Below are 27,772 nucleotides of genomic sequence, written 5' to 3'. Positions count from 1 at the left end.
CTCAGAGGTTGTGAGGCATAGCTCACAACCTCTGAGGATGCCTGCCATAGATGTGGGTGAATCATCAGGAGAGAATGCTTCTGGAACATGGCCATACAGCCTGGAAAACTCATAACAAATCAGAGGAACTGACTAGAAAGGATCAAGAGCACACAGAAATATTCCTGTTGGAAAATGTGACATACATTAGTGCAGTGGTTATCAACCTGTGGGTCCCCAGATGTTTTGGCCTTTGACATCCAGAAATCCTAACAGCTGGTAAACTGGCTGGGATTTCTGGGAGTTGTAGGGTTGAGAACCACTGCATTAGTGGATTTTTCTAAGGACAAAAAGTCCCTGGCCTGTCTACCCAGTTACCAACCAAAGGGGGTAGTTGAGAGGGAAGCAAACTTGATTGCTTTTGTTAAACTTGTAAATCAGATTTGCATACAAAATACTTTGTGCAGTTTTTGTGTGATTTTTCAAAAGAACCTGTTAAGTTTTCATGGTGTGTTGGAGGGCTTTGGGGGAAACCATCATGTTTTGCAATCATAGAGGGGTTAGGTGAAAGTTTAGCCCCAAAACGTGTTTCAAAAATTTTAAGGGATCAGTTAACTTTTGTTTTTTATGTGGCATTTTGGGGTGGAAGGGTTGAAAGTCACTTCTGCCTCCTCTGCAGTTGTCCACTCCTATCCCAGTGGGTTATATGTGAATTATCAATGAGTAATTGCAGGCATGCAAAGCTCTAACCCAGGGGTCCCCAAACTAAGGCCCGGGGGCCGGATGCGGCCCTCCAAGGTCATTTACCTGGCCCCCACCCTCAGTTTTATAATATAATATTTTTATATCAGTGTTAATAATATAATATATTGTATATACATATAATATTGATAATAATCTTATGTTATACAATATAATACTAATAGTAATACCATATAATAATATTAATTATATATTAGATATTATATAATAGTATAGTGGTATAGTTCAATATAGTAATATATAATATTGTGTTATGCTAATAATATAATATATTGTATGTATATACAGCTGCTCTGAGTCCCCTTCGAGGTGAGAAGGGTGGGATATAAATGTAGTAAATAAATGCAGTAAATAATTAATTTTAGACTTAGGCTCAGCCAAAGTCTGACATGACTTGAAGGCACACAACAACAACAACAATCCTAATTAACTTGACTATCTCATTGGCCAGTAGCAGGCCCACACTTTCCATTGAAATCCTAATAGGTTTATGTTGGTTAAAATTGTTTTCATTTTTAAATATTGTATTTGTATTGTTCTTTCGTTGTTGTTGTTGTTGCACTACAAATAAGACATGTGCAGAATGCACAGGAATTTGTTTGTATTTTTTTTTCCAAATAATAATTCGGCCCCTCAACAGTCTGAAGGATTGTGGACCGGCCCTCTGCTTAAAAAGTTTGGGGACCCCTGCTCTAACCATTCCTTCACTGGTGAAGATAATCTCCAATGGTGTAGGATATCTATGTCCACTTACTGGTCACAGCTATGACAGTGGAATGCTGTCTGGGTGAAAATCTTCCATGGGGTGTAGCTGGTATTACCTCATTGAAAAGGCCATATTGTAGGTAACTTCTACACTGGTCTAGAGCTAGTATAATTTCCATCACTATTTATAACCAATAAGGTGTAATAATACTAGTTTTGAATAGATATATAAATGTAGGACATGGTAGATGGACAGCACCTCCTATGCACCCACCTCCCACTTGCACCAGTGCAAGTGTGAACTAGCAGAGCTCTGAAAGTGGTGGATTACCCACCACTTTGCACCCTCACCCTTTTAGGACTACACTGCTATTTTTCACAGATATCAAGTTTTGTTCATAGAACAAAATAGATAGCGTTAGATTTCTAACACATGCAGCATATTGCATAAAGGATAACGCAGACCTTCAGGCACTGGAACAATTTTCTTGGAATGAATATAAAATCTATTATGTTTTAAACCAGGGGTCCTCAAACTTTTTAAGCCGAGGGCCGGTCCACAATCCTTCAGACTGTTGAGGGGCCGAATTATCATTTGAAAAAAACAAAAACAGAACAAATTCCTATGCACACTGCACATATCTTATTTGTAGTGGAAAACAACAACAACAATGAAAGACCAATACAATATTTAAAAATGAAAATAATTTTAACAAACCCAAACCTATCAGGATTTCAATAGGAAGTGTGAGCCTGCTTCTGGCCAATGATTTAGTCAGGTTAATTAGGATTGTTGTTGTTGTTGTTGTGTGTCTTCAAGTCATTTCAGACTTTGGGCGAGCCTAAGTCCAAAATTATTTATTTATTCATTTACTACATTTATATCCCACCCTTCTCAGCCCAAAGGGAACTCTATCTATCTATATATATAAAAGAGTGATGGCATCACGGCAGCGGACAAAACAACAAAAGTAAACACCCCACAACCTCGAAAATTGACAGCACAACCCATCATCCATGCCTCTAGGTTGATACAACAAAAAGAAAAGAAAAATAAAGTCCTAATTAGAGGGAGAGGAATAATTGTTTTTATCCAATTGCTGCCAGTTAGAAGGCTAAGCTCTGCTCACTTGGTCTTCTAAGCAACCCACTCAGCCCAGGGGACCCTTTACCTTAACTACCACCAATTCCTCAATACTTTATTTCTCATACCACCATACTTCGCCACAGCAACGCGTGGCCGGGCACAGCTAGTATATAATTAGCATAGCACAATATTAGCATTATATATTACTATATTGAACTATACCACTATACTGTAATATTATATGTAATATATAACATAATTAATATTATTATATGGTATTATTATTAGTATTATATTGTATAAAATGATAATATTATTATCAATATCATATGTATATACAATATACTATATTATTAAAACTGATATAAAATATTATATTATAAATGAGGGCGGGGGCCAGGTAAATGACCTTGGAGGGCCGCATCCGGCCCCCGGGCCTTAGTTTGGGGACCCCTGTTTTAAACAGAGGGAAAGGAAAGATGATTCAGTGTATGTTCCATCGCATCTGTAAAATCTACCTGAGGTAGGACTTGTGGATGCTTCTTGATGATATTTCTTTTAGGGATTCAATGATTCTGTAATTTCAGAGCTCTGATTTGTTGAACCTGTTGACCCAAGGGTTTCATGACCTGTTTACATATTTTCGAAGTTACTTTGAAGGAAATTCACCACTCCTTTCATAGTAGCTGCAGAAAACATGATTGGTACTCAAATATTTGCATTTTGTTTCTTCGAGGGTAGTAATCACATGTTACATTTGCTGGGTACTGTTTTGTGTGCTTCAGTCAGACCTATTTTTGCTCCCAGACAATTCACAGTTCAAAGCACTGAACTAGTTGATAGGCCTTAATCAAGTCAGATAAATTTTCTGTGCCATCAGGTTTCCTTCGCTCAGTAGACGAGAATAAAGGTGCTTTCATTACTGCTCCTGTCAAATGGAGGAGTTCAAGCAGAATTCCTGGCACAGCAGGAGATTGTGGACTTCTGCTTTTTTTACAGTGACCTTGCCATCAGGATTGTATGTGTTAGATTTTTAGCGGTTATTTAGTCTTTAGTGTCAACATTTATTAGTGAATTGAATGATGAGTATATAAAATTGGTGAGTTTTTGGATTAAAAAGCATAGAAAACAGTGTCAGATTCATCATATGGCATTTACAAGGACATGTGTCACTTCGGATTTGAAAATTTCAATCTGGTCTTATTCTTTACATGTTTGTGAGATTGCATCTGCTAAGAGTCACATACACCGTTACCTGGGAATTAATTGAATTCATTCATGGGACTTATGTAAGCAAGCATAGGATCTCATCATAATTTCTAGTGCCAAATTATTTGATTAAATCCATATCTCATTGGCAAGACAAGGTGCCAGGGATAAAATTAAACCACCTCTTTTTGGCCATTGAAACTAATCAAGCTGACAAATTTAATGATTCATATATATACAGAGAGGGTGATACTTAAGAAACTAAACTATATAAATCTAATAGTATATATTTATTATTATTATTATTATTATTTAGAAATACCTAGTGATTTCAAAACATCTTTATTATAATCTTTAAACAATTATGGCCAATCCTCATTTACTGGGAATAGGGGGACAGGACCACCATAACAAATAGAAAAAAGATAACAACATGAGAGCATCTTTTTAAGAATCTAGGTCCTTCAGTGCATTGGAAACTGACAATACTGGAGGACTTACAAATGCCTAGAGAAGGGTTTTTTCTAGGAGTATCTAAATCCTTCAGCACAACTCTGTGGTTAACTTCATTCTGGAGTCATGCTGGACAACTTAGAGATTCCTAGAGAGAACATTTGAATCAAACCCATAAATTTTTTTTTCGTGTCAGGAGCACGAAGCAGTTGCTTCTGGAGTGAGAGAATTGGCCGTCTGCAAGGACGTTGCCCAGGGGACGCCCGAATGTTTTGATGTTTTACCATCCTTGTGGGAGGCTTCTCTCATGTCCCCGCATGGAGCTGGAGCTGATAAAGGGAGCTCATCCACGCTCTCCCCGGGTGGGATTCGAACCTGGCAGCTTTCAGGTCAGCAACCCAACCTTCAAGTCATGAGGCTTTTATCCCCTAGGCCACCGGAGGCTCCTAACCCATAAATAATAATACTTGCTAAAGCAGAGCTTTCCAGACATTTCATGTTGGAGGACACTTTTTAGATATGCATCATTTCATGACACAGTAATTCAGATTAAACCAACCCCTTATAAAACATACAGATACATACATAAATTGTGATAACAAAATGTATGGGAACGCAACATATCTCATGAAAATCTTTCATTTATAGTTTTAAAAATATATGATGTTTAAGATAATAACATATTTCCAAGAATTTTTGTCATTACTTGTTCCATTTGCATGACACACCTACACACTGAAGCTGACATACTAATGTGTTGCTACACACACTTTGGAAAGCTCTGTGCGAAAGTGAAACCTAAAATGTAGAGACTATACTGTATTATTATAGCTCATGCATTTAAACATACTTGTTCAAAGATTACAATTTCTGTAAATATTTTTCTTCAGTCAGTTACTAGATCTGCCCATTTAACATTTTAAAAGCTTGTGTTGGACATTTAATTTGGTGAGAATCTTTTTCCTTGGTAATGTTACCCAAAATAATTTCTGCCTTGTACTAAAATCTTTAGTCTAATAATTACATGGATGGAACTTAAGCCAAAAAAAATGACTCCTGTAAATGCTACAGTTTAATCAGTTGGCCTGTGGGAAATGCAAGTTTAATTAGGCATGATAGCATTTTGCTACTGTTTTCTTCACCTGGGGTGAAAGCTGTTCATAAATGGCTCACCTATAGATAACTGCAACCTGTGGGCAAAATTATATGCTTAAGGTGAATAAGCCATAGTGTCAGGCTATTTCAAATTAAAGCTTTTAAAAATGTAAGATTTCTGGCACGGTCTAAGGTTTGCTCTTCAATTTAATCCCTTGTGTTTGTACAGTCTCACCTTCTATTATCCAAAAGCTTATTTTGAAAAGAAAAAAAATTATGACAGTTTGCCACAAAGACAGCATTGATCACTGTAGCTGGTGCTTCCACTGCCATCACAAAGATGATTTATATGTTTATGATCTTTACCATCTTGGTGCAAAGGTATAATAATGTACTGGTCACAGTTCAGTTTACCCTTGGCGCTATATCATTTTAGTAAAGTAAATAATGAGTAGCACACTAAAAAAGGTGAAAAATCGGAAATACAGTTGGCTAAAAGCAATTTGAAATGCAATAGTTGTGCCTCAGCAATCTTCCAAGACCCCTACTTACCTTAAAAATGCAGACAGCTCTCATAATCATATGGAAATTATGATGTGACAACATTTCTAGTCATGTTGGCTGTACTGGTATGGCCTGCTTTAGGGCGAAGGGTTGAAAATTTCCCCTTGCAGCTTCCATTGTCACCCATAACAGCCTCGCAAAAGGTCACTAACATACAGACATGGAAACCATCACTTGCCACTGCTCTTTTTGGGGGGTCTACAACTCAAATCAGTTTGGTGTCAATTACTCCCTCATGCCTATAGATCAAAGGTCCCCAAACTAAGGGCTGCGGTCCAGATGTGGCCCTCCAAGGTCATTTACCCGGCACTTGTTCTAAATTTTAGACTTAGGGTCGCCCTAAGCATGAAACAACTGGGGGGAGGAGATGTTTGCTCAATCTAAGCATTAAGTAAAAGTTACACTGAATTAGGGCTAGTGTGATATAGTTGTTTGAGTATTGGAGCAGAACTTTAGGAGACCAGGGTTCAAATCCCCATTTGCCCCTTGTAGCTTTGGGAGGCAAATTGCAGTCTCTCAGCCTCAGAGGAGGGCAATGGTGTATCCCCTCTGAACAAACCTTGCCAAGCAAAACTTGATGATAGGTCATGGTTGCCATAAATTAGAAATGACTTGAAGATACTCTGTAAATAAGTAGTAGTGAATTATTTTAAAATATCATCAGAAGCATCAAATAAAAAGTACTGTAATAAATTATTCTGGTTATCTTTTATGGTGTCAACAAAGTCATTCTAACTAGGTTGCTGTGCGTTTTCCAGGCTGTATGCCTATGTTTGTTTGAGTCAAGAGTGAATGTTGCAATTGACCGCCTTGATTAGCATTGAAAAGCCTTGCACCTTCAAAGACTACCTGCTTCCTGTCTGAGAGAATCCTTTGTTGGGAGGTGTTAGCTGGCCCTGATTTTTTATTTCTAACAACCATCATATCAGACTACACAGAGAGGCCATTGGTATCCACAACCAAAAGGAGGAAACCATGAAAATGAACAAAATATGGCTACCAGTATTAAAAAAACTCAAAAATCAGGACAGTAAATAAATTACAACACTAAAAAAGGGGAAATTCCAGACAAGAAACATTCATGCTTGCCTCGAACAGCAAAGAGTTCTTTCTCCCACCCTGGACATTCCACAGATATATAAACCCCACTTGCATAGTTTCTAACAGACCTCACAACCTCTGATGATGCCTGCCATAGATGTGGGTGAAACTTCCAGAGAGCCTGGAAAATTCACAGCAACCCAGTGATTCTGGCCATGAAAGCCTCCAACAACTCATTCTGACCAGTTTGGAGCAGAAATTCAGGTCATAATGTTCGGCCAAAACTAGGCATCACTTTCTCAAGAAGTACTCTACAAGATATTAACTCTATTTCATGACATCAGTAAATTTAATAGAACATGTAGTTCTGGTAGAGAAATGGGAGTTTTAAAAACTGCATTTAAATGCTTGCAGGGTATTGGAAGACTATTGCTACTATTGTTAGTTTTGGAGGGGAACTGTTTTTGTAGAAAAATATCCCTAGTGCAGAACCCATAAGGCCTTGACTCTGTTCCGCTACTGACAATCCCATGTCAAGACCTTGAAATTAATTACTGTTTTCAGCTTCAGGCAGATGTAAAGGGAGCATCAGCAGAGATGTCAGCTGAAAGCCATTTATCTTCTTGAAACCTGATTTGTGGTGACAAAGGTGAATAGTATTAATTACTTCAAAAGTGAACAACTGTTCAGAGTAGTATTTGCCAAACATTCACTCCACTTTCCGTTGCTCGCAATCAGCAGAACACATTTATGCTAATAAGATAAAATATATCTATGCAAAATGACTGCTTTGGAAATAATAAGCAGGCATAATATGTTCAGTGGCTAAAGCACTCAAGTTCATTTTTGCGGTGAATGTGGAACTGGGAGGGTGTGAAGTAGGTCTCACAGAAGCCCAAGATTGAAATGAACTTTATGTTGAGGTTGTTCTTTCCTATGTTAGGGCCTCTGTACTTGAGGAGTGGGGAGGTCACATTTAGAGTCTCCCCTTTTCAGACTCACCCCATAAAATCATATATAAGTCTAGTTTTTTTAAAGTCAAAATTGAGCCAAAAATCTGGGTCAGCTTATCCACAGGTCAATATAAGTGCTGTACCTTAACTCTTATAAAAAGGAAACATTTCATTCTTTGAGTGGAGTGGCAAGCAGTAAAAGCTTATCTCATCCTTGAAGGACCTAAAAGATGCCATGGCATCATCTCTAGTCATTTTGAATACCTGGGTGGCAACCAGAGGAAGCTAGCTTGCTACAGTGATGTTGTGCTTTTCCCTCTTTAAGACTTGTCCATGGGTCATATCAAAATCCCTAATATTGGCCCCAAAACCTGTCCTCAACTTATACATGAGGTCAACTGATACACAAGTGTATACAGTACATCTCCTGAAACAGATATCCATGAAATCTTATACCAAAAAAAACTAGATTATTTGTTTCTGTTTTCCTACAGCTGAATAGCACACCTATTTTACTTCTAACCCAAAAATATTCCATCAAGTAGATCCTCTGTGTCTGCTTAAAAAAGATATAAAGGATAGTGGTTCCTATATCTAAAAGATTTATAAATACCCAGCTATTTGTAAGAAGCTGTTCAGGTGACATGTTGATAGGAATTATGACAATCCTTTGTCTTGTACTCTTCAGATGAATGAGTGCATGTCACCCAAAATGTAACTCTGTGATGAGAGAAAAATGACAATGGCATACTAATAATAACTAATGGTACCTACCTAATCATCTCTGCTTAATAACTTGTCTGAATCCCAATACTATTATCTGTCTGATTTCCACTCTGGAAGTGTTGAGACATGCTTCATTGCCAATATTTTCTTAAGAACAAATTGTTCTTTCCATTTTATAGTAAATTGTTACCATGGATGATCTTTCAACAAAAGTGCCATCATTGCCTTGCAAGGAAGATTGTCAGGGTGGGGTTTTAAGCTAGAGTGATGTATCGATCTGTGATGTCTTCTTTGCTATTCTCTGATATACTGTATTTGCTGTAATCCGTAGCTTCAGTTACAACGAGTTCATGTGCTATACAGATGTAGTGAAGATGAAGTAGCATTGATATAATACACAAAAGTACAATACATGGCTACTTGGAAGTGTCCCGTTGAGTTCAATGGATCTTACTCCCATGTAAGTGATAGAATTGTAGCCTTTGTGAACACAATTACAAACTCTTGTTGTTTAGCTGGCCTTTAGTTGGCTATTGGACCATCTTATCATAATTTAGTGCACAGTTAGGCAAAGAGTAAGTAAAGGAACATCAGTGATACGTGTTATATTTAGATCCACTTCAGTTTTAGTTTTATTCTTTAATGAGAGTGTGGACAATTTAAGTTTGTGATACTTACTTCAGCATGCATGTCTATGTTTAACACAGCCATGTCTTTGAATGCAAAGAATTGTTCTGTTCAGGATATGTTCAGTCAGGGAGGATCCAATGAATTGACATCTCAGGTAGTAGATGTTCAAAGCAGATGTGGTAACCCCTGGCTGTTCTGTTTCAGCTTAGCTTCTGCTGTTCCTTTTGTGAGGTGGGACAGTACTGTGTAGTCCTCAAGTGTTGTCTTGCAGCCACAAGCTTGTATTTTGCAATGGAGGACACTAACCTATCACCAGTGTTAGATGATAGTCCCCCTGCCTTCTCTATGTGACAAGAGGACAGTATCTTCCCTTTTATTTCCATCAGCAGACTCTGCTGTAAAGCCCTATTTTTAGCCATGCCACTTTCTCAGTTATACACTTCGTATTTTAGTGATAATAAAATGGGATAAATCTAAACAAAGCAGAAGCTATCCTCACCAGTCAAAATGCAGGTCAGGAAACAAGGAGTAAACGTGTGCTAGATAAACATCCTATGGCATTCAGGCATAAAGTTATCCTAGTTGTTCACATTAGCAAAGAGGATTAAACACTTGTATTAGTTTTTCAGGTATTTGATAGTTCTGGACATTAAGCACAGAGTTCATCAATATTTCCATGGTATTATATTATTGCTGCTATTATCTTTCCCTTGAAATAGAGTCTAGTTCTGTTGCTGGAATTGCTCAGATTGGATAGGTGCCTGATTCGAAATGTCAGATCTGAGCGCCTCTGAAGTTTTACACCTACAGAAGGAGCTCTGTATGAGCTTTTGATTCAAAGCTGCTTGCTATCTCTCTAGTAAGATGAATCAGTTTTAAACATAGTAGAGTCCTTGAGGTGTTCGTATCTGGATCTAGATACTGACTCCAGGTTTCAGGAGCTTCTTTGCCCTGAATCAAAGTACTAGTACCTTTTATTCTAAACTTCCCAGTAGGAACATGTATGCAAAAAGTGAAATTGTTGAAGGATTAGATATATAAGAAGTTTCTAAGTTCTTTGTCCCCCTCCCCCAATAAGTCAACAAAAAACTTCCAATACATTCAAGGCAGAGAGCCCTAAACAAACATAAATATACAACAAAACCAATACTTCTAAAATGTAATGTTGTTGCTATTGAAGAAAGTTAAAATTCAAGCTTAGCTCCATTTACGTTTAAATGCATGAGGTCATCCAATAAATGTTATTTGTATTGATGTTCCATCCCACTCAATTGAGTCTTAGGTGGTCATATTTGATTTTCAGTCTTATAAATGATAATGGGTTGTTTTACTGTATTGCTTCTTATGACTTTGATTAAATTAATATAGAAAAATAAAGGAACCAAAAATTTCTTCTATATTTCTTGATGGGATCTTTGCCAAATCTAGCCACCTGCTTGGCAAAAGCATCAAAGACCATTGCCAGTTTGGAAAGTCACTTTTTAGATGAAGTAGTGTTTAATGTATTGAATATTTGTGTATTGGTATTTTAGCAAGATAATTGTTGGCGATCTCCTCTTGATAGGAAAAGAATGGTCTAATTCAGTGGTGTACACCCTTTGGTTTCCCAGGTGTTTTGGACTTCAGCTCCCAGACTTCCTGAGTATTGGACAAGCTGGCCAGGGCTTCTGGAAGTCCCAAACTTCTGGAGGGCCAAAGGTTCAACACCACTGGCTTAATTATTCTAAGGAATAGATATTCTGTTTCACTTAAGGAGGAGGGATATTACAAAAGGCTACAGGGAAGCAAGAAACAGAAGAAATAGTAGATGGCATAGCCATAAACCTGAAGAAATGAAATAAAGTAGAGCCGGAAAGACTAGCAAGAATGTTTGGGTTGTACTGAATCACCAGGAAGGAAATAAGACATAGGAATTCAAGGACTAGATCCCAGTGAAAATTAGTGCAATTGGCCCTCTACATTTGCAGTTTTGAGTTTTGCAGATTTTATTCTTCCCTGATTGAGTCAAAATGTTCTCTTTAGAAATCTCTAACTCCACCTGTATATCTCTATGGTCAACTTCCTTCAATCATAGTGAAAGCCTATAGATTTCTAGAGTGAACCCCCCTCTAGGAATCTCAAGATCCTCCAGCAGTAAAACCTTGCAATTCCTAATAAGGTGTTTTCCCAGTTTAAAAAAAATAGCAATGTAATCTTTCAGCATGATGATCACATTGGCTCCAGGGAAGAATATTAGGGGTTATAAACCAACGAAAGCTATCTTTGAGCCATAAGTTGCCAATCCCTGCAGAGTTTCCAGGAAAATAACGAAGAGTTGTAGTCATTTGGCTCAAATGTGGTACCCTCTCTCTTGCCTGGCCCGTGAATAAACAAATGAGTAATAGATGAAGAAAGACAGCAACTATATTACAGTAAACATTGTTTCAAAAAAGATATTGACAAACTGGAACACGCCCATAGGAGGTAAAAGCAGTAAGCATTTTGGAAGCCATACCCTATGAAGGGAGCTGGGTATATGCATCTGGAGAAAATAAGGTTAAATATTTGCTTAAATGTTTGAAGGGGTGTCGTATTGAAGATGAGGCAGGCTTTTTTTCTGCTGCTTCAGAGATTAGGACACAGAGCAATGGGTTCAACCTGCAGGAAAAGATATTCCATTTAAACATTAGGAAGGACTTCCTGAGAGCTAGAGCTATTCAACAGTGGAATATGCTGCTTCAGGGGGTGATGGAGTTTCCTTCTTTAAAGGTTTTGAACAGAGACTGAATGGCCATCTGTCAGGAGTGCTTTGATTGTACATTCCTGTACAGCAACAGGCTGTACTGGATGGCTCTAGTTGTCTCTTACAATTCTGTGATTCTATGAAATGTGGTTTGCTGGCCTTAGATCCTTGTGGTTTCTCTACTTTCGCAAGGACCTCTATGAAATTTGAGAGTGACTAATAATGGGATGCCTGCTATTGCTGGTGTAGATTTCATTAACTTAGCAGTGGCATATAATTGCATATGTATCATCAGCTCTGTTCAGAAAGAGTGTGACCTAAACATGAGTGGATAGGAGAACCCAATACAGCAGCTCTGCTTCCTCCGTCTCTGATCTCATTATGTTCCTACTAGAAAGAAGCATGGGAGAGAACTACCATTCTTCATGTAAAGAGATGGTTTCTGTAGCTTTGAATACCCAAGGTAGATTTTCCATGTGATATAGAACCCAGATTTTTCAAAAAGAGAACACCTGAAAGAGTTCCCGATCAGAGAGAAAAGTTGTTAAAGCATTAATCATAGCTTTAATCTGCAGGATTCAGAATGTAACTGTCAAATGTCTCCAGTAGTTTCTCCTAAACATAACAGTGCTATTAACCAGTAGGTTTTTGGCCTCTAGGCAAAGAAGCCAAAACTGACTAAGAAACTTCCCTGCAGTGAAGTATTATTGTTTCTGCAGTCTCTCATTCACATCAGCATGCCTTATTTGAGAGAGCTTCCCAGATGGACTGTGCCTCTATAAATGTAGTGCATCCCAGGAAATGTAGCTGGATTGAAAGGAAATTAATCTCATTTCAGCTCCATTGAAACCAGACAAATTTATTGTGTCTAATTTCCCCTAGATCCAGCCCTCTGCGTATTGCTATTTTTCCCTACCTGATTATATTTTATTAGGTTTTGCACACTTTGTGCATTGATCATCCAATACATACTGTTTAAAAGAACACTTTAAAGAAGGATTGAAAGAGAAATGGTTTGTTGATTTGCATTAGTCCCATCTAGAAATTTGAGTAAGGTGAGAATAGCACAAGCAAAATTCTTCCCATTTGAGAGAAAGCCTGAATTTTTTAGGTCAGTGATGGGGAATCTGTAAGGAGTGGTGGAATGTAATCACATGGCCAGGGCAAGATATCCTACTTCTCTGATTTAAGTGGAAGAAATGAAAATTAAATACAGAAAAATTATTAGAATAGGAAAATATTTATTTATTTATTTATTTCCAATATTTCTATCCCGCCCTTCTCACCCGAAGGGACTCATTTAGTTGGCACTTCAGAGAAGAATGGCCTTCTCTTACTGTCTGTCTTCAAAAAGCAAATATTTTAAGTGGAGAAATAAACTATAATATAGAACACTCATATGATTTGAATTTCTGCAATGAAGTCTGGATGCAGCAAGCACCACTTATTTAACTATGTTATGTATAAAGTGAAGATTTTTTTAACAGTTTTACTGAAAAGCTATGATAGCGAAGCAGTGGTTGTGTGACCTTCTGTTTCTGTTCTCCCATTCCAGTATTTCTAATAATTACTAAAATTATCAAATTGCTGCCAAAAGAGCAGAAAGTGAAAAACCAATGACTAATTAGTCTCCAAAATAGGCCAGTGGCCAGAAAAAGGAAGATGTGCCAATTATTTTTTAAAGCTGGTATTTATTACTGTGATATTTTTCTTTTTCTTCTGCGTTTCTTAGGTGTACTTCAGATATTATAACATGTAATGAAAATAAAATGCAGGCATCCCTCGGCAGCTAGTGGATCCACTGCTGTGAAAGCAGCAGGTGTTTATGCTGTTCTAGGTCATAGGCCAGCTCTCCTGGTGCTAAACCTCTGTCTAGAATAAGATCCAACAGTATGGACACTTTCTCAATATAGATCAGCTGTGGATGAATCAGCCATAAAACATACCATGGATTTAGTGTTCCCATGGCACTCAGTACAGATCTCCATGGTATCTTGTAACATGAAACAGAGCTCATTCAGGAGGAAAGAACTCCCATTGCAAACTGAACTCATGAAACTTTTAATGAAGAAAATGTTTGAGTTTTCTCTTTGGATCTAAGAATTTGAGGTAAAAACAATATTTGTTTGTTGTTCTGGCAGTCTGCCATTTTTTGGCATCTGAATAGGTCCTCTGCCCTTCCATTAGGAAGGAGAGATGCTTCCAGAGAGAAGGAGAAATACCTGCCAGAATATCTCAGTTGCCAAAATAATTTGGTTGACATTGTATACCGTATGTGTTGGCTTGAGGGCTGGGGTCATTTGCCCCACCATCTAAAATAGGAAGATATCTTGGCCCAGATTTGTCACGTCACCAACTGAATTTGGCTGTATCTTTACATTATTGGGAATAATGTATAATGTATAATGTATCTTTACATTATTGGGAATAACCTACATGAAATTCACAGGGATTGTGTCTGAGTAAATGTGCATAAGAATTGAGTTGCACAAATGTTAAATTGTAACCAAATAATTGTTTTTCTTTTCATCTAGTATTATCAAAATATCTTTAAGATTTCAGTTCAGATTCTATTCTCTATTTATGCTTATGGGGTGTTTTTTCTTTATAAAAGTTATGTAATTAATCTCAGATGAATGACTGTAAAATACTAAATTGGTCATAATCAAAGTTCAGAAGCTGCTTTTCTTGCATAAGCACCTGCATTTTAAGGCACTTCCCCCCAAGAGATCTTGTTACCCTCTTAATTGGTCCTTTGCCACAGCTAGACTACTCTCTAACCTTATGGATGCTTCTTTTCTTGATCAAGATCACAGCTTAGAAGGAAGCTTTGAAGATTCATAGTAGTGTGTTTTTTTTTGTTCTAGGCAACATTTTTCTGTGATTGTGAAGATCAGTATTTGGGTGGTCTCTGTGAAGAATTCAATGCCTGTCAAAGTAACACATGTCAGAACAATGGAACCTGCTTGGATGTGATAGAAAGACACGATGGAAGCCGCTTCACCTGCACTTGCCTCCCTGGTATGTTTTTGGGTTGTGCATGGACCCATGGACCCCTGTGTTGCATCCTTTTTTGCTTTGGCTGGTGTGGCTGGTGTGTCTCTTACTGTGGGTGCACCAAATTCCTGTTTGGTTTTATGGCTATTCCTCCTGTAGCAGCTCTGAGTTGTAGCAGCTATGCCAGTGCTAGTCTTACAACAAGGAGCTGCCCCCATGTCAACAAATTTTCCAACTACACCTGAACCTGCATCCCTTAAATCTGACAGAAAACTAATAGAAGTACAATGTTTAAATGTGTATAGAAATCATAGTTGCACATTAGTTTGCAGACACTAATGAAGATGGTCCTGGAGTAGGGATACAGGTAAGGCAATATCCTAAGAAAGAATATGGCCTATAAACATGGCTGGGTGGTCTACATCTGATCTAGCTATTTTAATAGAGATGTGAGAGGGAAGGGTAGTTTCTGGAGAATGAATGTTCTGTTCTAAACCAAAGTATGGAGCTGCTTTGTGCATTCATTCATTTGTTTGTTCATTTATTTGAAGAATATTTATTAGGCATTTACGATCCATTAAAAAGGTTTCAAAGGTCATTACAAAACTGTGGGATTATCCATGGATTGTTGGGGAATCGTCAAACAACATTAAAAAACAACAACTACAAGACCTATCTCCTTTAATTTTCTATCCAATGACACAAGATAGCAGGGGATAATTTTCCCCAACTTTCAGAAATATTCATACATCTACTGATTTTAGGGATTTTTCATTTTTTTTAATGAAAACCTTTTTAAAAAAGCTACAACTATCTTATTTAATGTCTCTCATATTAACTAATAGAAACCAATACTAATTTACATTTTCATAGAATCCTAGTTGGAGGGAACCCTCAAGGGCCATCTAGTCCAACTACTTTCTTCCAAGTAGGGTTGCCCTTTGTGCTGGTGTGTCAAAGGTAGCAGCTGCCAGATTGTGCCCAGTTTCCAAGGATGCTATTATACTCAGAATATCAATTTCAAGTGTCCAAGGCAGGCAGCCAGCTATTAATGCTATGCTATAATATTTATTAAACTCAGAATAATATCAAAGTAATAGTAGTGTGTTGCCCCTTTGCACAAGTGACTAATGTAGCAGCCAGTAATAACTCAAAATGCTAAAGTTAGCCCAGCAGCGGGCCAATGGTCTCCGCTCCTCCATTTCCTCTTTCCTTTGTGCAAGCTGTCTCCATTTTCTGTTTCCCTTCTCCCTGCCTCAAGCTCTACCCTCCTCCTTCAATCCCTTCCAGAGCATGAATGGCACCTGCGCTGGCATGCTCTGGAATTTAAATCCAAAATGGTGGCTGCTCCGCCTCCCCTAGATCTGATTTGTTGAGAGGCATTCCAACACATTTGGCTTTGCTGCTCAGCAGGGCTTGGTTGCTCTGTGATTTCTTTGCTGCGTTACACACAGACTTCCAAAGGAATTCAAACTTAAGAATCTTAAGTTTCAATTCTTTAATTTTTGGCACCAACCACACCCACATGTCAAATATATCATTGCAAGTACAAAACTAACGAATTAGTTCCAACTTACGGTGGGATACAATTTTTCTGCACAAGCCTAATATTTGTTCCTCTCTCCATCCAAGGATATGCCCAAAGTGGTTTACAAAAAGCATCACTTAGGCCCCACTGCCATATAATCCAGATTATCAAAGCAGATAATACACATTATTTGCTTTGAAGTGGATTATATGAGTCTACACTGCCATATAATCCAGTTCAAAGCAGATAATCTAACTGTTATATGACATTGTAGAAGGGATTTCAGTTAGACCTTTTCCCCAGGCTTGTAATCTAAAAGGCAGAAGACACATAGTGGGAAGGAAGAGGGGAGGAGAGCATGAGGTGATCAAAATTATTTGCCCAGACCTATGAAAGAATACGTACTCTGGAAATAACTGTACGGACATGTACATTATGTTCTGGCCCATGGCATTATGGGCAGAAATCTGCAGAAATGTGCTATGCAGGACGGGAATAGGTTTTGTTCAGCAGGCAAAATTAGTATAGGCAAACAACATCAGCTATCCATATCCACACTGTGCCATTTTATATAATGAGACTTGAACATTTATGAATTCTGGTATCCCAGAACAAAATCTGAGCACATACTGAGGGCGCATTGTACATAGAAGTGAGTGTTTGTTTGGTACTTGGTTATGAGCAAGGATACTCTGAAATTGCCCCTCTTGTTGCAAAATTGGGGGTGGGGGTAGAGTGGGATTGTGGACATTCAGATGTTCTTGGATTTTGAACTCTCAATAGCCCTACATGGACAGTAGTCATGGATGATGGGAATTATAATCCAAAACCTACAATTACAATCCAGTATCTGGGAATATATTGGTGGCTGTCAATTCCTCCCTCTTTTGACAATACTACCCTGTTTCTTGAGTAGAACATATTAAATCATTCAGTGTAGTGGAATGATGGAAGTATAGAGTTGTCTTTTCTGTATGTGATAAATATTCCATGTCCTTCAAGGTTGATGTTTCTCCGGCATTTTCCAATTTCTTTCACAACTACGCAACGCATAGTTATATCCCCTTTTCTAGCTTAGATTCTTCTTAAAAGTTTCTTTCAAAACATTGAACTCTTTTATGCACATAAATGTTCATCTGCTAAATTTAATATCAACAAGCATCCAAGTATATCCTTAACAAGAAAGATATGTAAATATGGTTAAGTAATGCTTTAAATTCTATTAACAGCAAAGTACATTTATGAAGATAAATTAGTCTATAATTGAACTTGAAGTAGAGCTGCTTCGATAAGCTTTACAGGCAAGGTCATAGTGAGTGTAGTCTGTTCATTTTAATAGAAATAAATATAGATTGGCAAAGTCATTGTCCAGGTCATGAGAGGGGAATTGAAATATTCCTCACCCACTGCAGGTGGGGTTTTAGTCTGCTTTAAATTTCTTGTAGAAAGCTTGTAAAGCTTGTGTTTTAAAAAGGGACCCTCTTTTATAAAGGCTTTGCAGTCTTTGAAAATTTTGGCGGTGAACTTCTTAGCTAAGCTCAGGATTAAGACCTAGAAGTTCATTGAGATAAGAGGTGAACATTTCAAGGCTTATTCTTTCCTACTTGGATGCTAATCTGAATGATCAAAGAGGACATTTGGGCTTTTCCTTACATACATGGTCACCACTTTCTCATGAGCTCCCTAGCTCTCAACTTCCTGCTTCCTTATCATTGGTGTGGTGGTGGAAGAAAAAGCAAAAGGGAAACTTTTTCTTCCTTTCATCCTCCTTGTTTCTTAACTATACTCATGGATTAAGGACTAATACAGATCTTTAATGCTGCCCCCCCAGCAAAATAAAAAAACAAGTCAGCCATAGTAAAATAATCAAATTCCATTAAAAGACAGAATGGGAATGTACTGCCTCCTAAGTGTCATCACAAGAGGATATTGTGAATTTCAGAGATATGGCCTCAACTGAAAATGAACTTCTTCATGTTCTCATCCACTTAAATCCAGAATCGGGAAAACAATGAGCAGAGACTTTTTAAAAGACTTCTCGCCTTCTTTTTATCACAATTCAAAGCAATATCACAAATTTGACAAATCATTGCCAGCTTTGTGAAAACATGGCTATCTGTGCTATATATAGAGTTATATTTTTATAGAAGAAAAGAATCCTTACATTTTAATATGAAACTAGTATATTGGAATTTAACGTTCTTTCTCAAATAATGCACAATGTTCATTGCTTGCTTTGACCTTCAAAATCTTAATTGAAAGGGGGTTCACAAGAGGATAATCTGTTTCCATATGAACTTGTTCAATGTCATATTCCATCTGTGCTCAAGAAAACTGGAAGCTTTGCCTCTGCTTTGAATACATTGTGGCTAATTGTCACATCTGGAAGCCACGGTTCTTTAGCACTACCAGAAGGTGGCTTTCCTCCTGCCATAACAATAGCTAGTAGCTACAGCTACCCTCTGTATCAGATTCAGGCATAATAATAAATTCTGCTAGCCCAAGACTTTCTTGTATAATGCTCTGACCTGGAAAAGGGTGGAATATAAATGAAATCAAGTTAATCCATTAATGGTTTGGTGTTGAGTCAGAATAACATCTGCTAGTATCTTCCGCTCTGGCATGGGCTGGTTCATGAGGTCATGAAGAGTCGGAAGCGACTGAACGGATAAACAACAACAAGTATCTTCATGATGATTTCTTACAAAATAGTGTTCCTTGTTATTACAAATGCATATTGATAGGTTTTGTTCATTGAAAGGCACTGCAACTGATACTCATAATGTTATTACCGAGATAGCTCTCTCAGCATTTCAAGATTCTGTATAAATACTAGAATTGACCATTTATTAATACATTTCTAAATAAAACTTTTACCATTCTCTCAGAAACTCTCACTTTTCCTTTCTTCTCTTTCAAACTCTCTCTCTCCTTTCCCTTTCCTCTTTTTTAAAAACATGATTATGTCATAATGAAGGATATACTGGAGAATTGTGTCAATCAGAAATTGACTACTGCAATCAACAGCCATGTCAAAATGGAGGTTCCTGCCATTCCAGCATCAATGGATTTAGTTGCCAGTGTCCAGAAGGTGAGCAATATTACTGAAGATGTAAATTCTATTGCAGGTATTTAAGGACATAATTTCTTCTTTGGGTTGGGATAGGTTTCTGTATTTGTGCATATGCTTACAGATATGCTAACATTGGATGTGTTGGCATGCAGCCATTCATCATTCAGGCTGCTATTTCTGTGGATTGATAAGTGCTTCCCAGGCTAATGTAGACATGTAGCCATGAGATACGTAAGCTCATGATAGAGAGAAAGTGACAGGATTGCCACAGATGCTACAGACATATCTATTAGTGTTCCTCTACTAGCATTTGTTTATACAGCTCATAGGCTCTTGTGCCCATTACTGCAAGTATATTGCAAGTCTGTGCTTGTGTAGCTGCTGTCCAGTACAGCAGTGCCCAAGGGTCATGCTGTAAATATCATCTTCCTGCATCTATGTCAAAGATATTAAGATGTGTCAAATGGAAATGTAGTAAGATGGCTAGAAGCATATTTTTTGTAGCTTGTTTTTGCTTGAAAGTGTCGGTTGTGTAACTTGATTGCTACTAAATTTATGAAATTTTAAAATAGTAAAGCATTCACATTAGTCATCAGTTTTAAAATGTTGGTTTACAATGGAGCCTATGGCCAATAACAGTTCTGTTGACAGTCTGCTCTAGTTATTTTCCTCACCATTATTTCTTATATACCCAGGCTGTGCTGAACATACAATCTTTTCTTAGAATTTCTTCTCCCGTCCATACCATGTGGAGACTTAACAATTAAAGTACATTTGTATTTAGCATAGCACTGGGCCTTTATTCCTCCATAGAGTAAATTCTAATAAGGGATGACCCATTTAACAGCCATGTTGAGACCTATAAACAGACACAATGGTTGCAGTTTAAATATGACATTTTGAATATTTTTGTGCTTTTCCCCTCCCCCATGAGTCTATAAATAGTAACAGCACTCAGTGAGGAAATCAGATGTTGGAAGTCAGCCAAATCTGAACTGGCTTCCTAAAAGCACCCTGTCAAAATATACTATGCTAACCAAATCTAGAGAAGAAAATTAGCTAACTGTATGGGCAGAACAGAGCAGGTGGGTCTTTTCACTAAATGGGTCATCCGCTATAGTAGTTTATTGCCCTAATTCTGCTTCAGGGAAGTGATTTCAGGATTCTTCCTCAATTACCTGTGACTTTTAAAATAAGAGAGGAGTAGGATGACTTCTGTTCCTCCACCAGCCTTTCAATCTGGGCTTCCCTAGATAGTCATAGTGTCTTCCCCGTAGCATCATCTTTCTGCCGTTTCCCATTTGGAGCATAGTTCTCCCACATTTGGAACAAGTTGAAATGCCTGGTTGCTATTAACAAGAGATTTCCATTAAAATCTCGTGCTGCTTTTGGTTCAAAGCTCTCGACAGCTTGCCAACTAGTGGAAACAATCCCCCAGAACCTTTGTAAAATTGCATGGAGTCCTTAGGCTAAAAAGCCTAAGGAATCCAGAACATAGATTTCTTTATTTTGAAGAATGGTTGCAGGGAAAGAAGTTACGGTACAGATAGATTGCAGAATACCATCTCCAAAGGCACAAATATTAAATGGCATATTTTGCTATTTTTAGACTGCCCTGAAATTTCCAGAGAATAGAAGAAGTTTTTCTCTCAGAAGGTTCTTGCCCAGTTTCCTTTTCCCCATTGTGCTTAATTGTTGCTACAAGATCAGTGTTCATGAGCTCCAAAATGCAAATGTCACTCACTGGGGAAAAATAAGCCATGGGCTAGAATATTTTTAAATGCTGAAGCCCCAAAGTTTGAATGAAATAATGTACCCTAAAAATGAATAAGGGAGGAGGGAAGTATATAACTTGGCAACAAAGGAAAAAGGGAAAGGAAGCGTGAATGTCATTTACTGGGAATAAATCACGGAAACTTCCTTGACGTGTTGCCTAATGGGAGACTTGACCAAGCAGTGTTAGATATTAATGACTCTAGGCAGTTTCACTGCAGAAATGAGGTCTGGGAACTGATCAGTATATGAAATACAAACAGTACTTCTTCTTTTAAAGGCAAAAAATCTTTATCTGTTTCATTTGTATGCCACCTTTCCTCTCAGAATGGAATCCCAGACAACTCCAGAGATAGCCAATTTAGAAAACATTCATAGAAAAAATTAATAATAATCAAAATCCTCACATGGAATGCTATAAAATTATTTAAAACAAAGAGAAATTTTAAAAAGATAAAGCAAACATCCCAATAAGGAGCCCCCTGCTTACACATTAAAGACCTACTTCAACAAAAGTCTTTGCCTGTTTCTTGAGCTAGAGGTTCTCAACCAATTAAAAAAGAGAAGACATTTGAGAACATTGGAAAAAGAATGATAGCAAGAATTCATAAGGATATGTCTCAGATTTGGCAACTCATATCTAAAAGACTTGAATAGTTCTACTGAATTTCAGCTGTAGAACATAAGGAGAGTAGATCCATTTGTTTCACTTTAAAATTTTTTTTTGATTTCTAGAATTTTGTATTTGACTTCCAAGCTGAGTGGGGCTGATGTAATGAATGCGAACTTTATTTTTAAAAGTTTTCCCACCTATCACATTTGATCAGTTATAGTCACAACTAATGATATATACTCCTGTCAAAGTGGATGAGACAATTTACAGGGAAGTTAACAGTGTTATCACTCAGACAACTGGAATAAAGAAACGTTCTGAAGTATGTCATTGAGTTTAAGCATTCAAGCACTGCTTTCCTGACTTACAGTCAAATTCTTTTCAAAGTCATTTGTTATCTGTGTATGCTTAAAGTGAAGCCTCTTTTGTTTCTGTCAGAGTGCTGAATCTAGCAATATTCATACAGTTAGACCCACTGAAATCAACGGAACTGTACTTGTGACTGTCAAGTCTAATTCAGTTCACTGAATCCACTCTAGATAAGACTAACTTTGGGTTTATTCTAGATTTGCTACAGAACTGTGGTTGTTGATATGGGCATTCTCAGCTGACCATTTACCACTTCATAGTGCAGGATATATGAAACTTTATAAGAAGCTAGTCAATTTGCAATATTGGGTCACCATCTCACCTTCAGATATGTCTACTCATTTGCAGAGATTAGTCAAAAAATCACCCCCCCCCCAAAAAAAATTAGGTTGACTTATCCATATGTCATTGTGAGCAATACCTTAAAAGGAACCAGCTCCTTCTCTGAATAATGTGATGAATGGCAAGAGGTCAATCTGTTCCAAGAGAACCTAAAATAAGCACCTTCTATTCTCTCCACCATGCCCCCATTTTGGTGCTTTTTTCATGGCTAGGTGGGAAAGTAGTGGTGATGATAGCCAGAGGTGGCTGGCCCCCCAAATTGGCACTGGTGTTTTCACCTCTCAACTTATCCAAGTGTCAGTCATATCAGAATCCATCAACTTATCCAAGAGTCATATCAAAAATCATAATTTTGGCCCCCAAGGCAGCCCTCAATATATAAAATACCTGTATGCATGGAGTGAGGTTATTGCCTTGTTTCCAGGACTAGGATGCACAGAGTTGGTCTGTTGAGCCAGCTATTTTAGTGTTGGTTGAAAAAGAACAAACCAGGGTAGAGACTCAGGAAACAGAACAAAGCAGTCAAGACCTACCGTTACTGATTATTACAATCAAAGTGTTTCCAAAAGCCAAAGTCAAACAATAAAAATATAGAATAGCCAGCAGAAATAAACAATAACAATTTTGGACCAGCAGAAGACACAATAAGATATAGTCCAGAATCACTCAGAGTAGAAGAAAGAAGTTCCAGAAACTAGGGGCCCTTCCACACAGCCATAGAACCCAGAATATCAAGGCAGATAATATACAATATCTGCTTTGAACTGGCCTTATCTAAGTCCACACTGCCATACAATCCAGTTCAATATGGATTTTATACAACTGTGTGGAAGGGGCTAGGTTTAGATATTCCAATTTCGAGGAAAACTTGTTCATGACTCTCAGTATCTCAGGTTACAATCCTGTAAGGATTTACATACCTATGAGTAACTGTCACCTAACCCATTGAGAGTTCCTTTGGAGTAGATACAAGCTAATGTAAATGGAATATTGCTTTGCAGGAAAATAAAAACCCTTTCAAAGTAAATCCACTGAAATATTTACCAATATAAAGTCACATTTTACCATTTTTTTGAAGTCATGGCATGTGTCCACAGCCACAAATTTATATAAGCATTAGTAAATGGAAAGATAGGCAATGAAGAAATAAAAACCACTTAAATTGAGACTTTAAAAATAAGGCTACTGTAAATGTAAAAAAATCATAAAAATATCAACTGAATTGAAACGTAACATATTTTCAATTTAGGATTTCCCCCCCAGCAATATTGATCTTATTTTAAGGAAATTAGAAATGGAGAAAGAATCTAAAAACTATTTAGGTAAGAAAAAAATCTGTGTTTCTGAGTGTGAGATTGTTACTGGAGGATTTGTTTTACTTCCATTTTATTTCAGGCATCTAGTTTTTTTTCATGGTAAGACAGGGTTTCTGTTCATGTAGAGCTCCTTATCTTCTTACATTTCCACCTGAGGTCTTTCTCATAAAAATGATAAGTTTATTGGTAAAGTGATGGGGAATGTTGTGATGTTCCCATTCCCTTCCATGCTGGGATAATCAAGAGAGACTTGCAACGTAGATGTCCAGCAGGTTCAGCTGAGGAATGTGCAAGAAGCATGTCTAGCAGCAGGTATGTCCTTGAAAGGGACAAGGACATCTTACTTGAAACAAAAACAAAGGGAGAGTGATTTGAGGATTTTATAAAAAAAAATTAGAACAATTGACAGTCGTTTGGATGACTGGCATCTTGTTCAAGATGCTTCTTTCTTCACACATCTCTGAAAATCTCATCCTCATTAAAGCCAGATATTCAAAATGATGAAGAGAACCTGCTAGAATTGTCAATTTATTTCACTCACATTAATGTGTGATAATTGTACCCAGATTTCAGAAATATACTTTAAAATATAAAATATGTAATTGTTCAAGGCCCCTAACGTATGCTATAATTCCCCATTCCATGGCAATTCTACTATATGCTTCAATTGGAAGTTGCCATAGAGTTACTCTACTTGACATAGCAAATTCTTAGAGATGATATCTCCCTAGGAATTTTCTACATCCCTCAGATCAATTCTGTGTAACTTCCAGTGGAAGTAATTCATTCCATTGTTTCCGTTTTTCATGGTAAATTCAGGAGCAGTTTGAAAACATGCAAATGTGAGTAGATGAATAGGTACTGCTCTGGTGGGAAGGTAACGCCGCTCCATGTAGTCATGCCAGCCAAATGACCTGAGAGGTATCTATGGAAAACGCCAGCTCTTCGGCTTAAAAATGGAGATGAGCACCAATCCCCAGAGTCAGACTTACTAAACATAATGTCAGGGCAAAACCTTTACCTTTACCTTATCAATTATGTTACATTTATAGTTAAAAGTTCTTGTTTCTTGGTTACTAAATTATTTTGTAAAGCCTGCAAACTAAAAGCTTCTCTGTGGTAAAAATACAGTACACTCTATCATCTCAATGCCCATATTGGAGCCTGAAGCAGCACTTGAATTCAGAGACTTGGGACACATCTACACTGACAATTTAATGCAGTTTAAAGCATCGCGAGAATGCAGTGACTATATAACACATGCTGCAGCATGCTTTAAGGGCTTTAGATGAGGTAAGCAAAATCAGGCAATAGACTGAAATAGAGCCCATCATGTGCATTAGCTTGCTCTAGTCTAAACCATATTGCATGGTGGAAATTACTTCTCAGAATGGAAATAGCAATGTGGACACTCAAAACGCTCTGGTGATCTGCAATGCACATTCTGACAATGGAAGTTGGGGGAAAATTGCCTTCTCAGAGGCTGTCAAATTGTGGTTACTGCTGATTCTGGAACCGGTTCAAGGCTAGCCTCTGGTAAGCACCACCCGAACCCCAAACCAGTTCCAGAACTTGCAGTGTAATCATCTGCACAGTGAAACCACTTCATTCCATGTAGGTGTCACCCTGGATTGTGATAGTGCCTTTAGCCATGTTAATCTGTATCATCATACAAATGAATCTTGCACTGGTTAAGCCCTCATTCCCAAATCACATACTTGGTGAATGTATGAAAATAACATGTCTTTACTTCTTTTTTAGGATACTTGGGACCATCTTGTGAAGAAAAGGTTGACCACTGTGCTTCATTTCCGTGCCAGAACAATGGGACCTGTTATGCAGATCGGCTTTCCTATTCTTGCAGTTGTAGTCCTGGATTCACTGGACTGACTTGTGCCCAAATGATTGACTTCTGTGCTCTGAATCCTTGTGCCCATGGCATTTGTCGCAGTGTTGGAACTAGTTACAAATGCCTTTGTATCCCAGGTATGTACTCTACCAGATCATCATAGCTTCTGTGTATGTAGATTAAAATTTGTTTCTTTTCTTTTTTAGCCCAAGCTGACAGGAGATTGCTTTCAACAAACTATAATGATAGGTACTGAAACACTCTATACTTAATCAAAGATTTCAGCATGAACATTTGGACATGTAAATTGTTTTCCAGATGGCTCATCACATATCTGATGTGAACTTATAATAATAGAATGCAAGGATGCTCATTTCAGGGAGATGCGCTAAAGCTTTTGATGGTGCAAGTAGCTGTGAGAAGATTTGAATTAGCTTCTTAAAAATACACACAGGTTTTGTTCTTTACATAGAATAGATAACCCAAAATTAAATTACATTTTACACCAGAATTTCAGTATACATAGTACGTTTTGTAATTATTATGGTACGTTTTGTATATCGGCATATCATTTGAAACTGGTGGTAATCTATTGGGATGAATTTAAACCTAGTCTGAATCAAAAATTATTTCCCCTTGATTCACTGTTAACCTGTTCCATAGATTTCATTGAGACAGACCGTGTATAAGTCGATCTCATGTTTAATTTGAGGGAAGGTTTTGGATTTTGATATGTCTCTTGGGTAAATCAAGAGTCGCCTCTGAACCTGAGAGAAAGAAGTTGACAGCATAAGGTCTTGTGGATTTCTTCATTGAATATATGGAGTAAAGTGCCTAGGGACAGAAATTTATACCTATGATTGAGCAGGTTATGTGTGTGGATAGCAATAGACTTGCACAATGTGTGGATTGGACAGGGCATGCCTGGTTAACACAAAATATCATCTGGTACCAGCTATCATGAACCTCTACGTTTTTACTTCAGTCTTGAAATAAAGGTGCCATGTACTCTATCCTGAGAATTTAACTTTTCTTCCACCATCCTACAATTGAAGGGAGTAATTTTTATTTGGCCAATTGGCAATTTCTGTCAGTGTTTAGAATTTTTAGGCGAGCCTGATAAAATCCATAACAAAATAGCTTATTTTTCAGCCTCTGTTGGGAAGAAGACATGGGAGGATAAATATTTTGTCGTTCTAAGAGACAAATAGTGAGGTATATGTGCAACTTTTCTTCATTTTTTATGTGCAGCCACTTCCCAAAATTAAGTCATTTTCCTTTTTGAATAGCTTCCTGCACAAGGGTTTTTTTTCTTCTCAATTTACTAGTATTTTCTTGAATTTACGCTGACTAGATCCTGAGTGGATCAGCTCCCTAAATTTTCAAAAAAGCTGTGTCTCCTTAGATATTTATCTTTCTACTTATATTTTTATTTTATTAATTTATTTTATGTCTTTTCCCCACAAGATGAGACCCAAGGTATAAATTAAAAACAAAATGCAACTAAAATAACATATAATACTTTATTTATTTATTTCGTGTAAAAAGCATTGCATAATAAATACGTTTAAAAGTGGTAAAATAAAGGAATCACAAGCAGCTAAATAATTTTAGACCAAAAGTGGGCAACAGTGACCGCATTGTCGATAGCTTTAAACAACTCCTCTGTAATGAGGCAGGACATTGTGGGCAAGCAAACATATGCGGAGTTGTTTGTTCAGCTCCACAGTCACACAAGGTGGAGGATTCCTCCAGGTAGTGACATCTTTCCAAGTTGTCTTTTGATCTACCCACTCCACTTCTGAGTTCTGTTTAGGGACTGCCAAGTTGACATATAATACAAAATGTATACATTAAGTGGGAAATCCTATTCAACTTAATTTTAAAATGATTTAAATCACGTTTAAAATAGGTAGATCAATGTCTAGCACACTATTTTTGGACTAAAACTATGATGAGTAATGCTGGATATGGCATCTGGGAATT

General features: G+C 37.5%; 1 protein-coding gene across 1 annotated transcript in view; it reads left to right on the top strand.

Annotated features, from left to right (window-relative positions):
* dner (delta/notch like EGF repeat containing) overlaps positions 1–27,772 on the top strand; it is a 174,193-nt gene that overhangs the window by 115,897 nt on the left and 30,524 nt on the right. Inside the window, exons 6-8 of the mRNA XM_003218284.3 lie at positions 14,794–14,947; positions 19,429–19,542; positions 25,699–25,923. Coding sequence (XP_003218332.2) covers positions 14,794–14,947; positions 19,429–19,542; positions 25,699–25,923 — 493 coding nt within the window. The remainder of the gene's footprint in view (positions 1–14,793; positions 14,948–19,428; positions 19,543–25,698; positions 25,924–27,772) is intronic.

Source organism: Anolis carolinensis, chromosome 3 (genome assembly GCF_035594765.1).
Source record: "Anolis carolinensis isolate JA03-04 chromosome 3, rAnoCar3.1.pri, whole genome shotgun sequence".
Lineage (NCBI taxonomy): Eukaryota > Metazoa > Chordata > Lepidosauria > Squamata > Dactyloidae > Anolis > Anolis carolinensis.
This window is presented reverse-complemented; position numbering and strand designations above follow the sequence as displayed.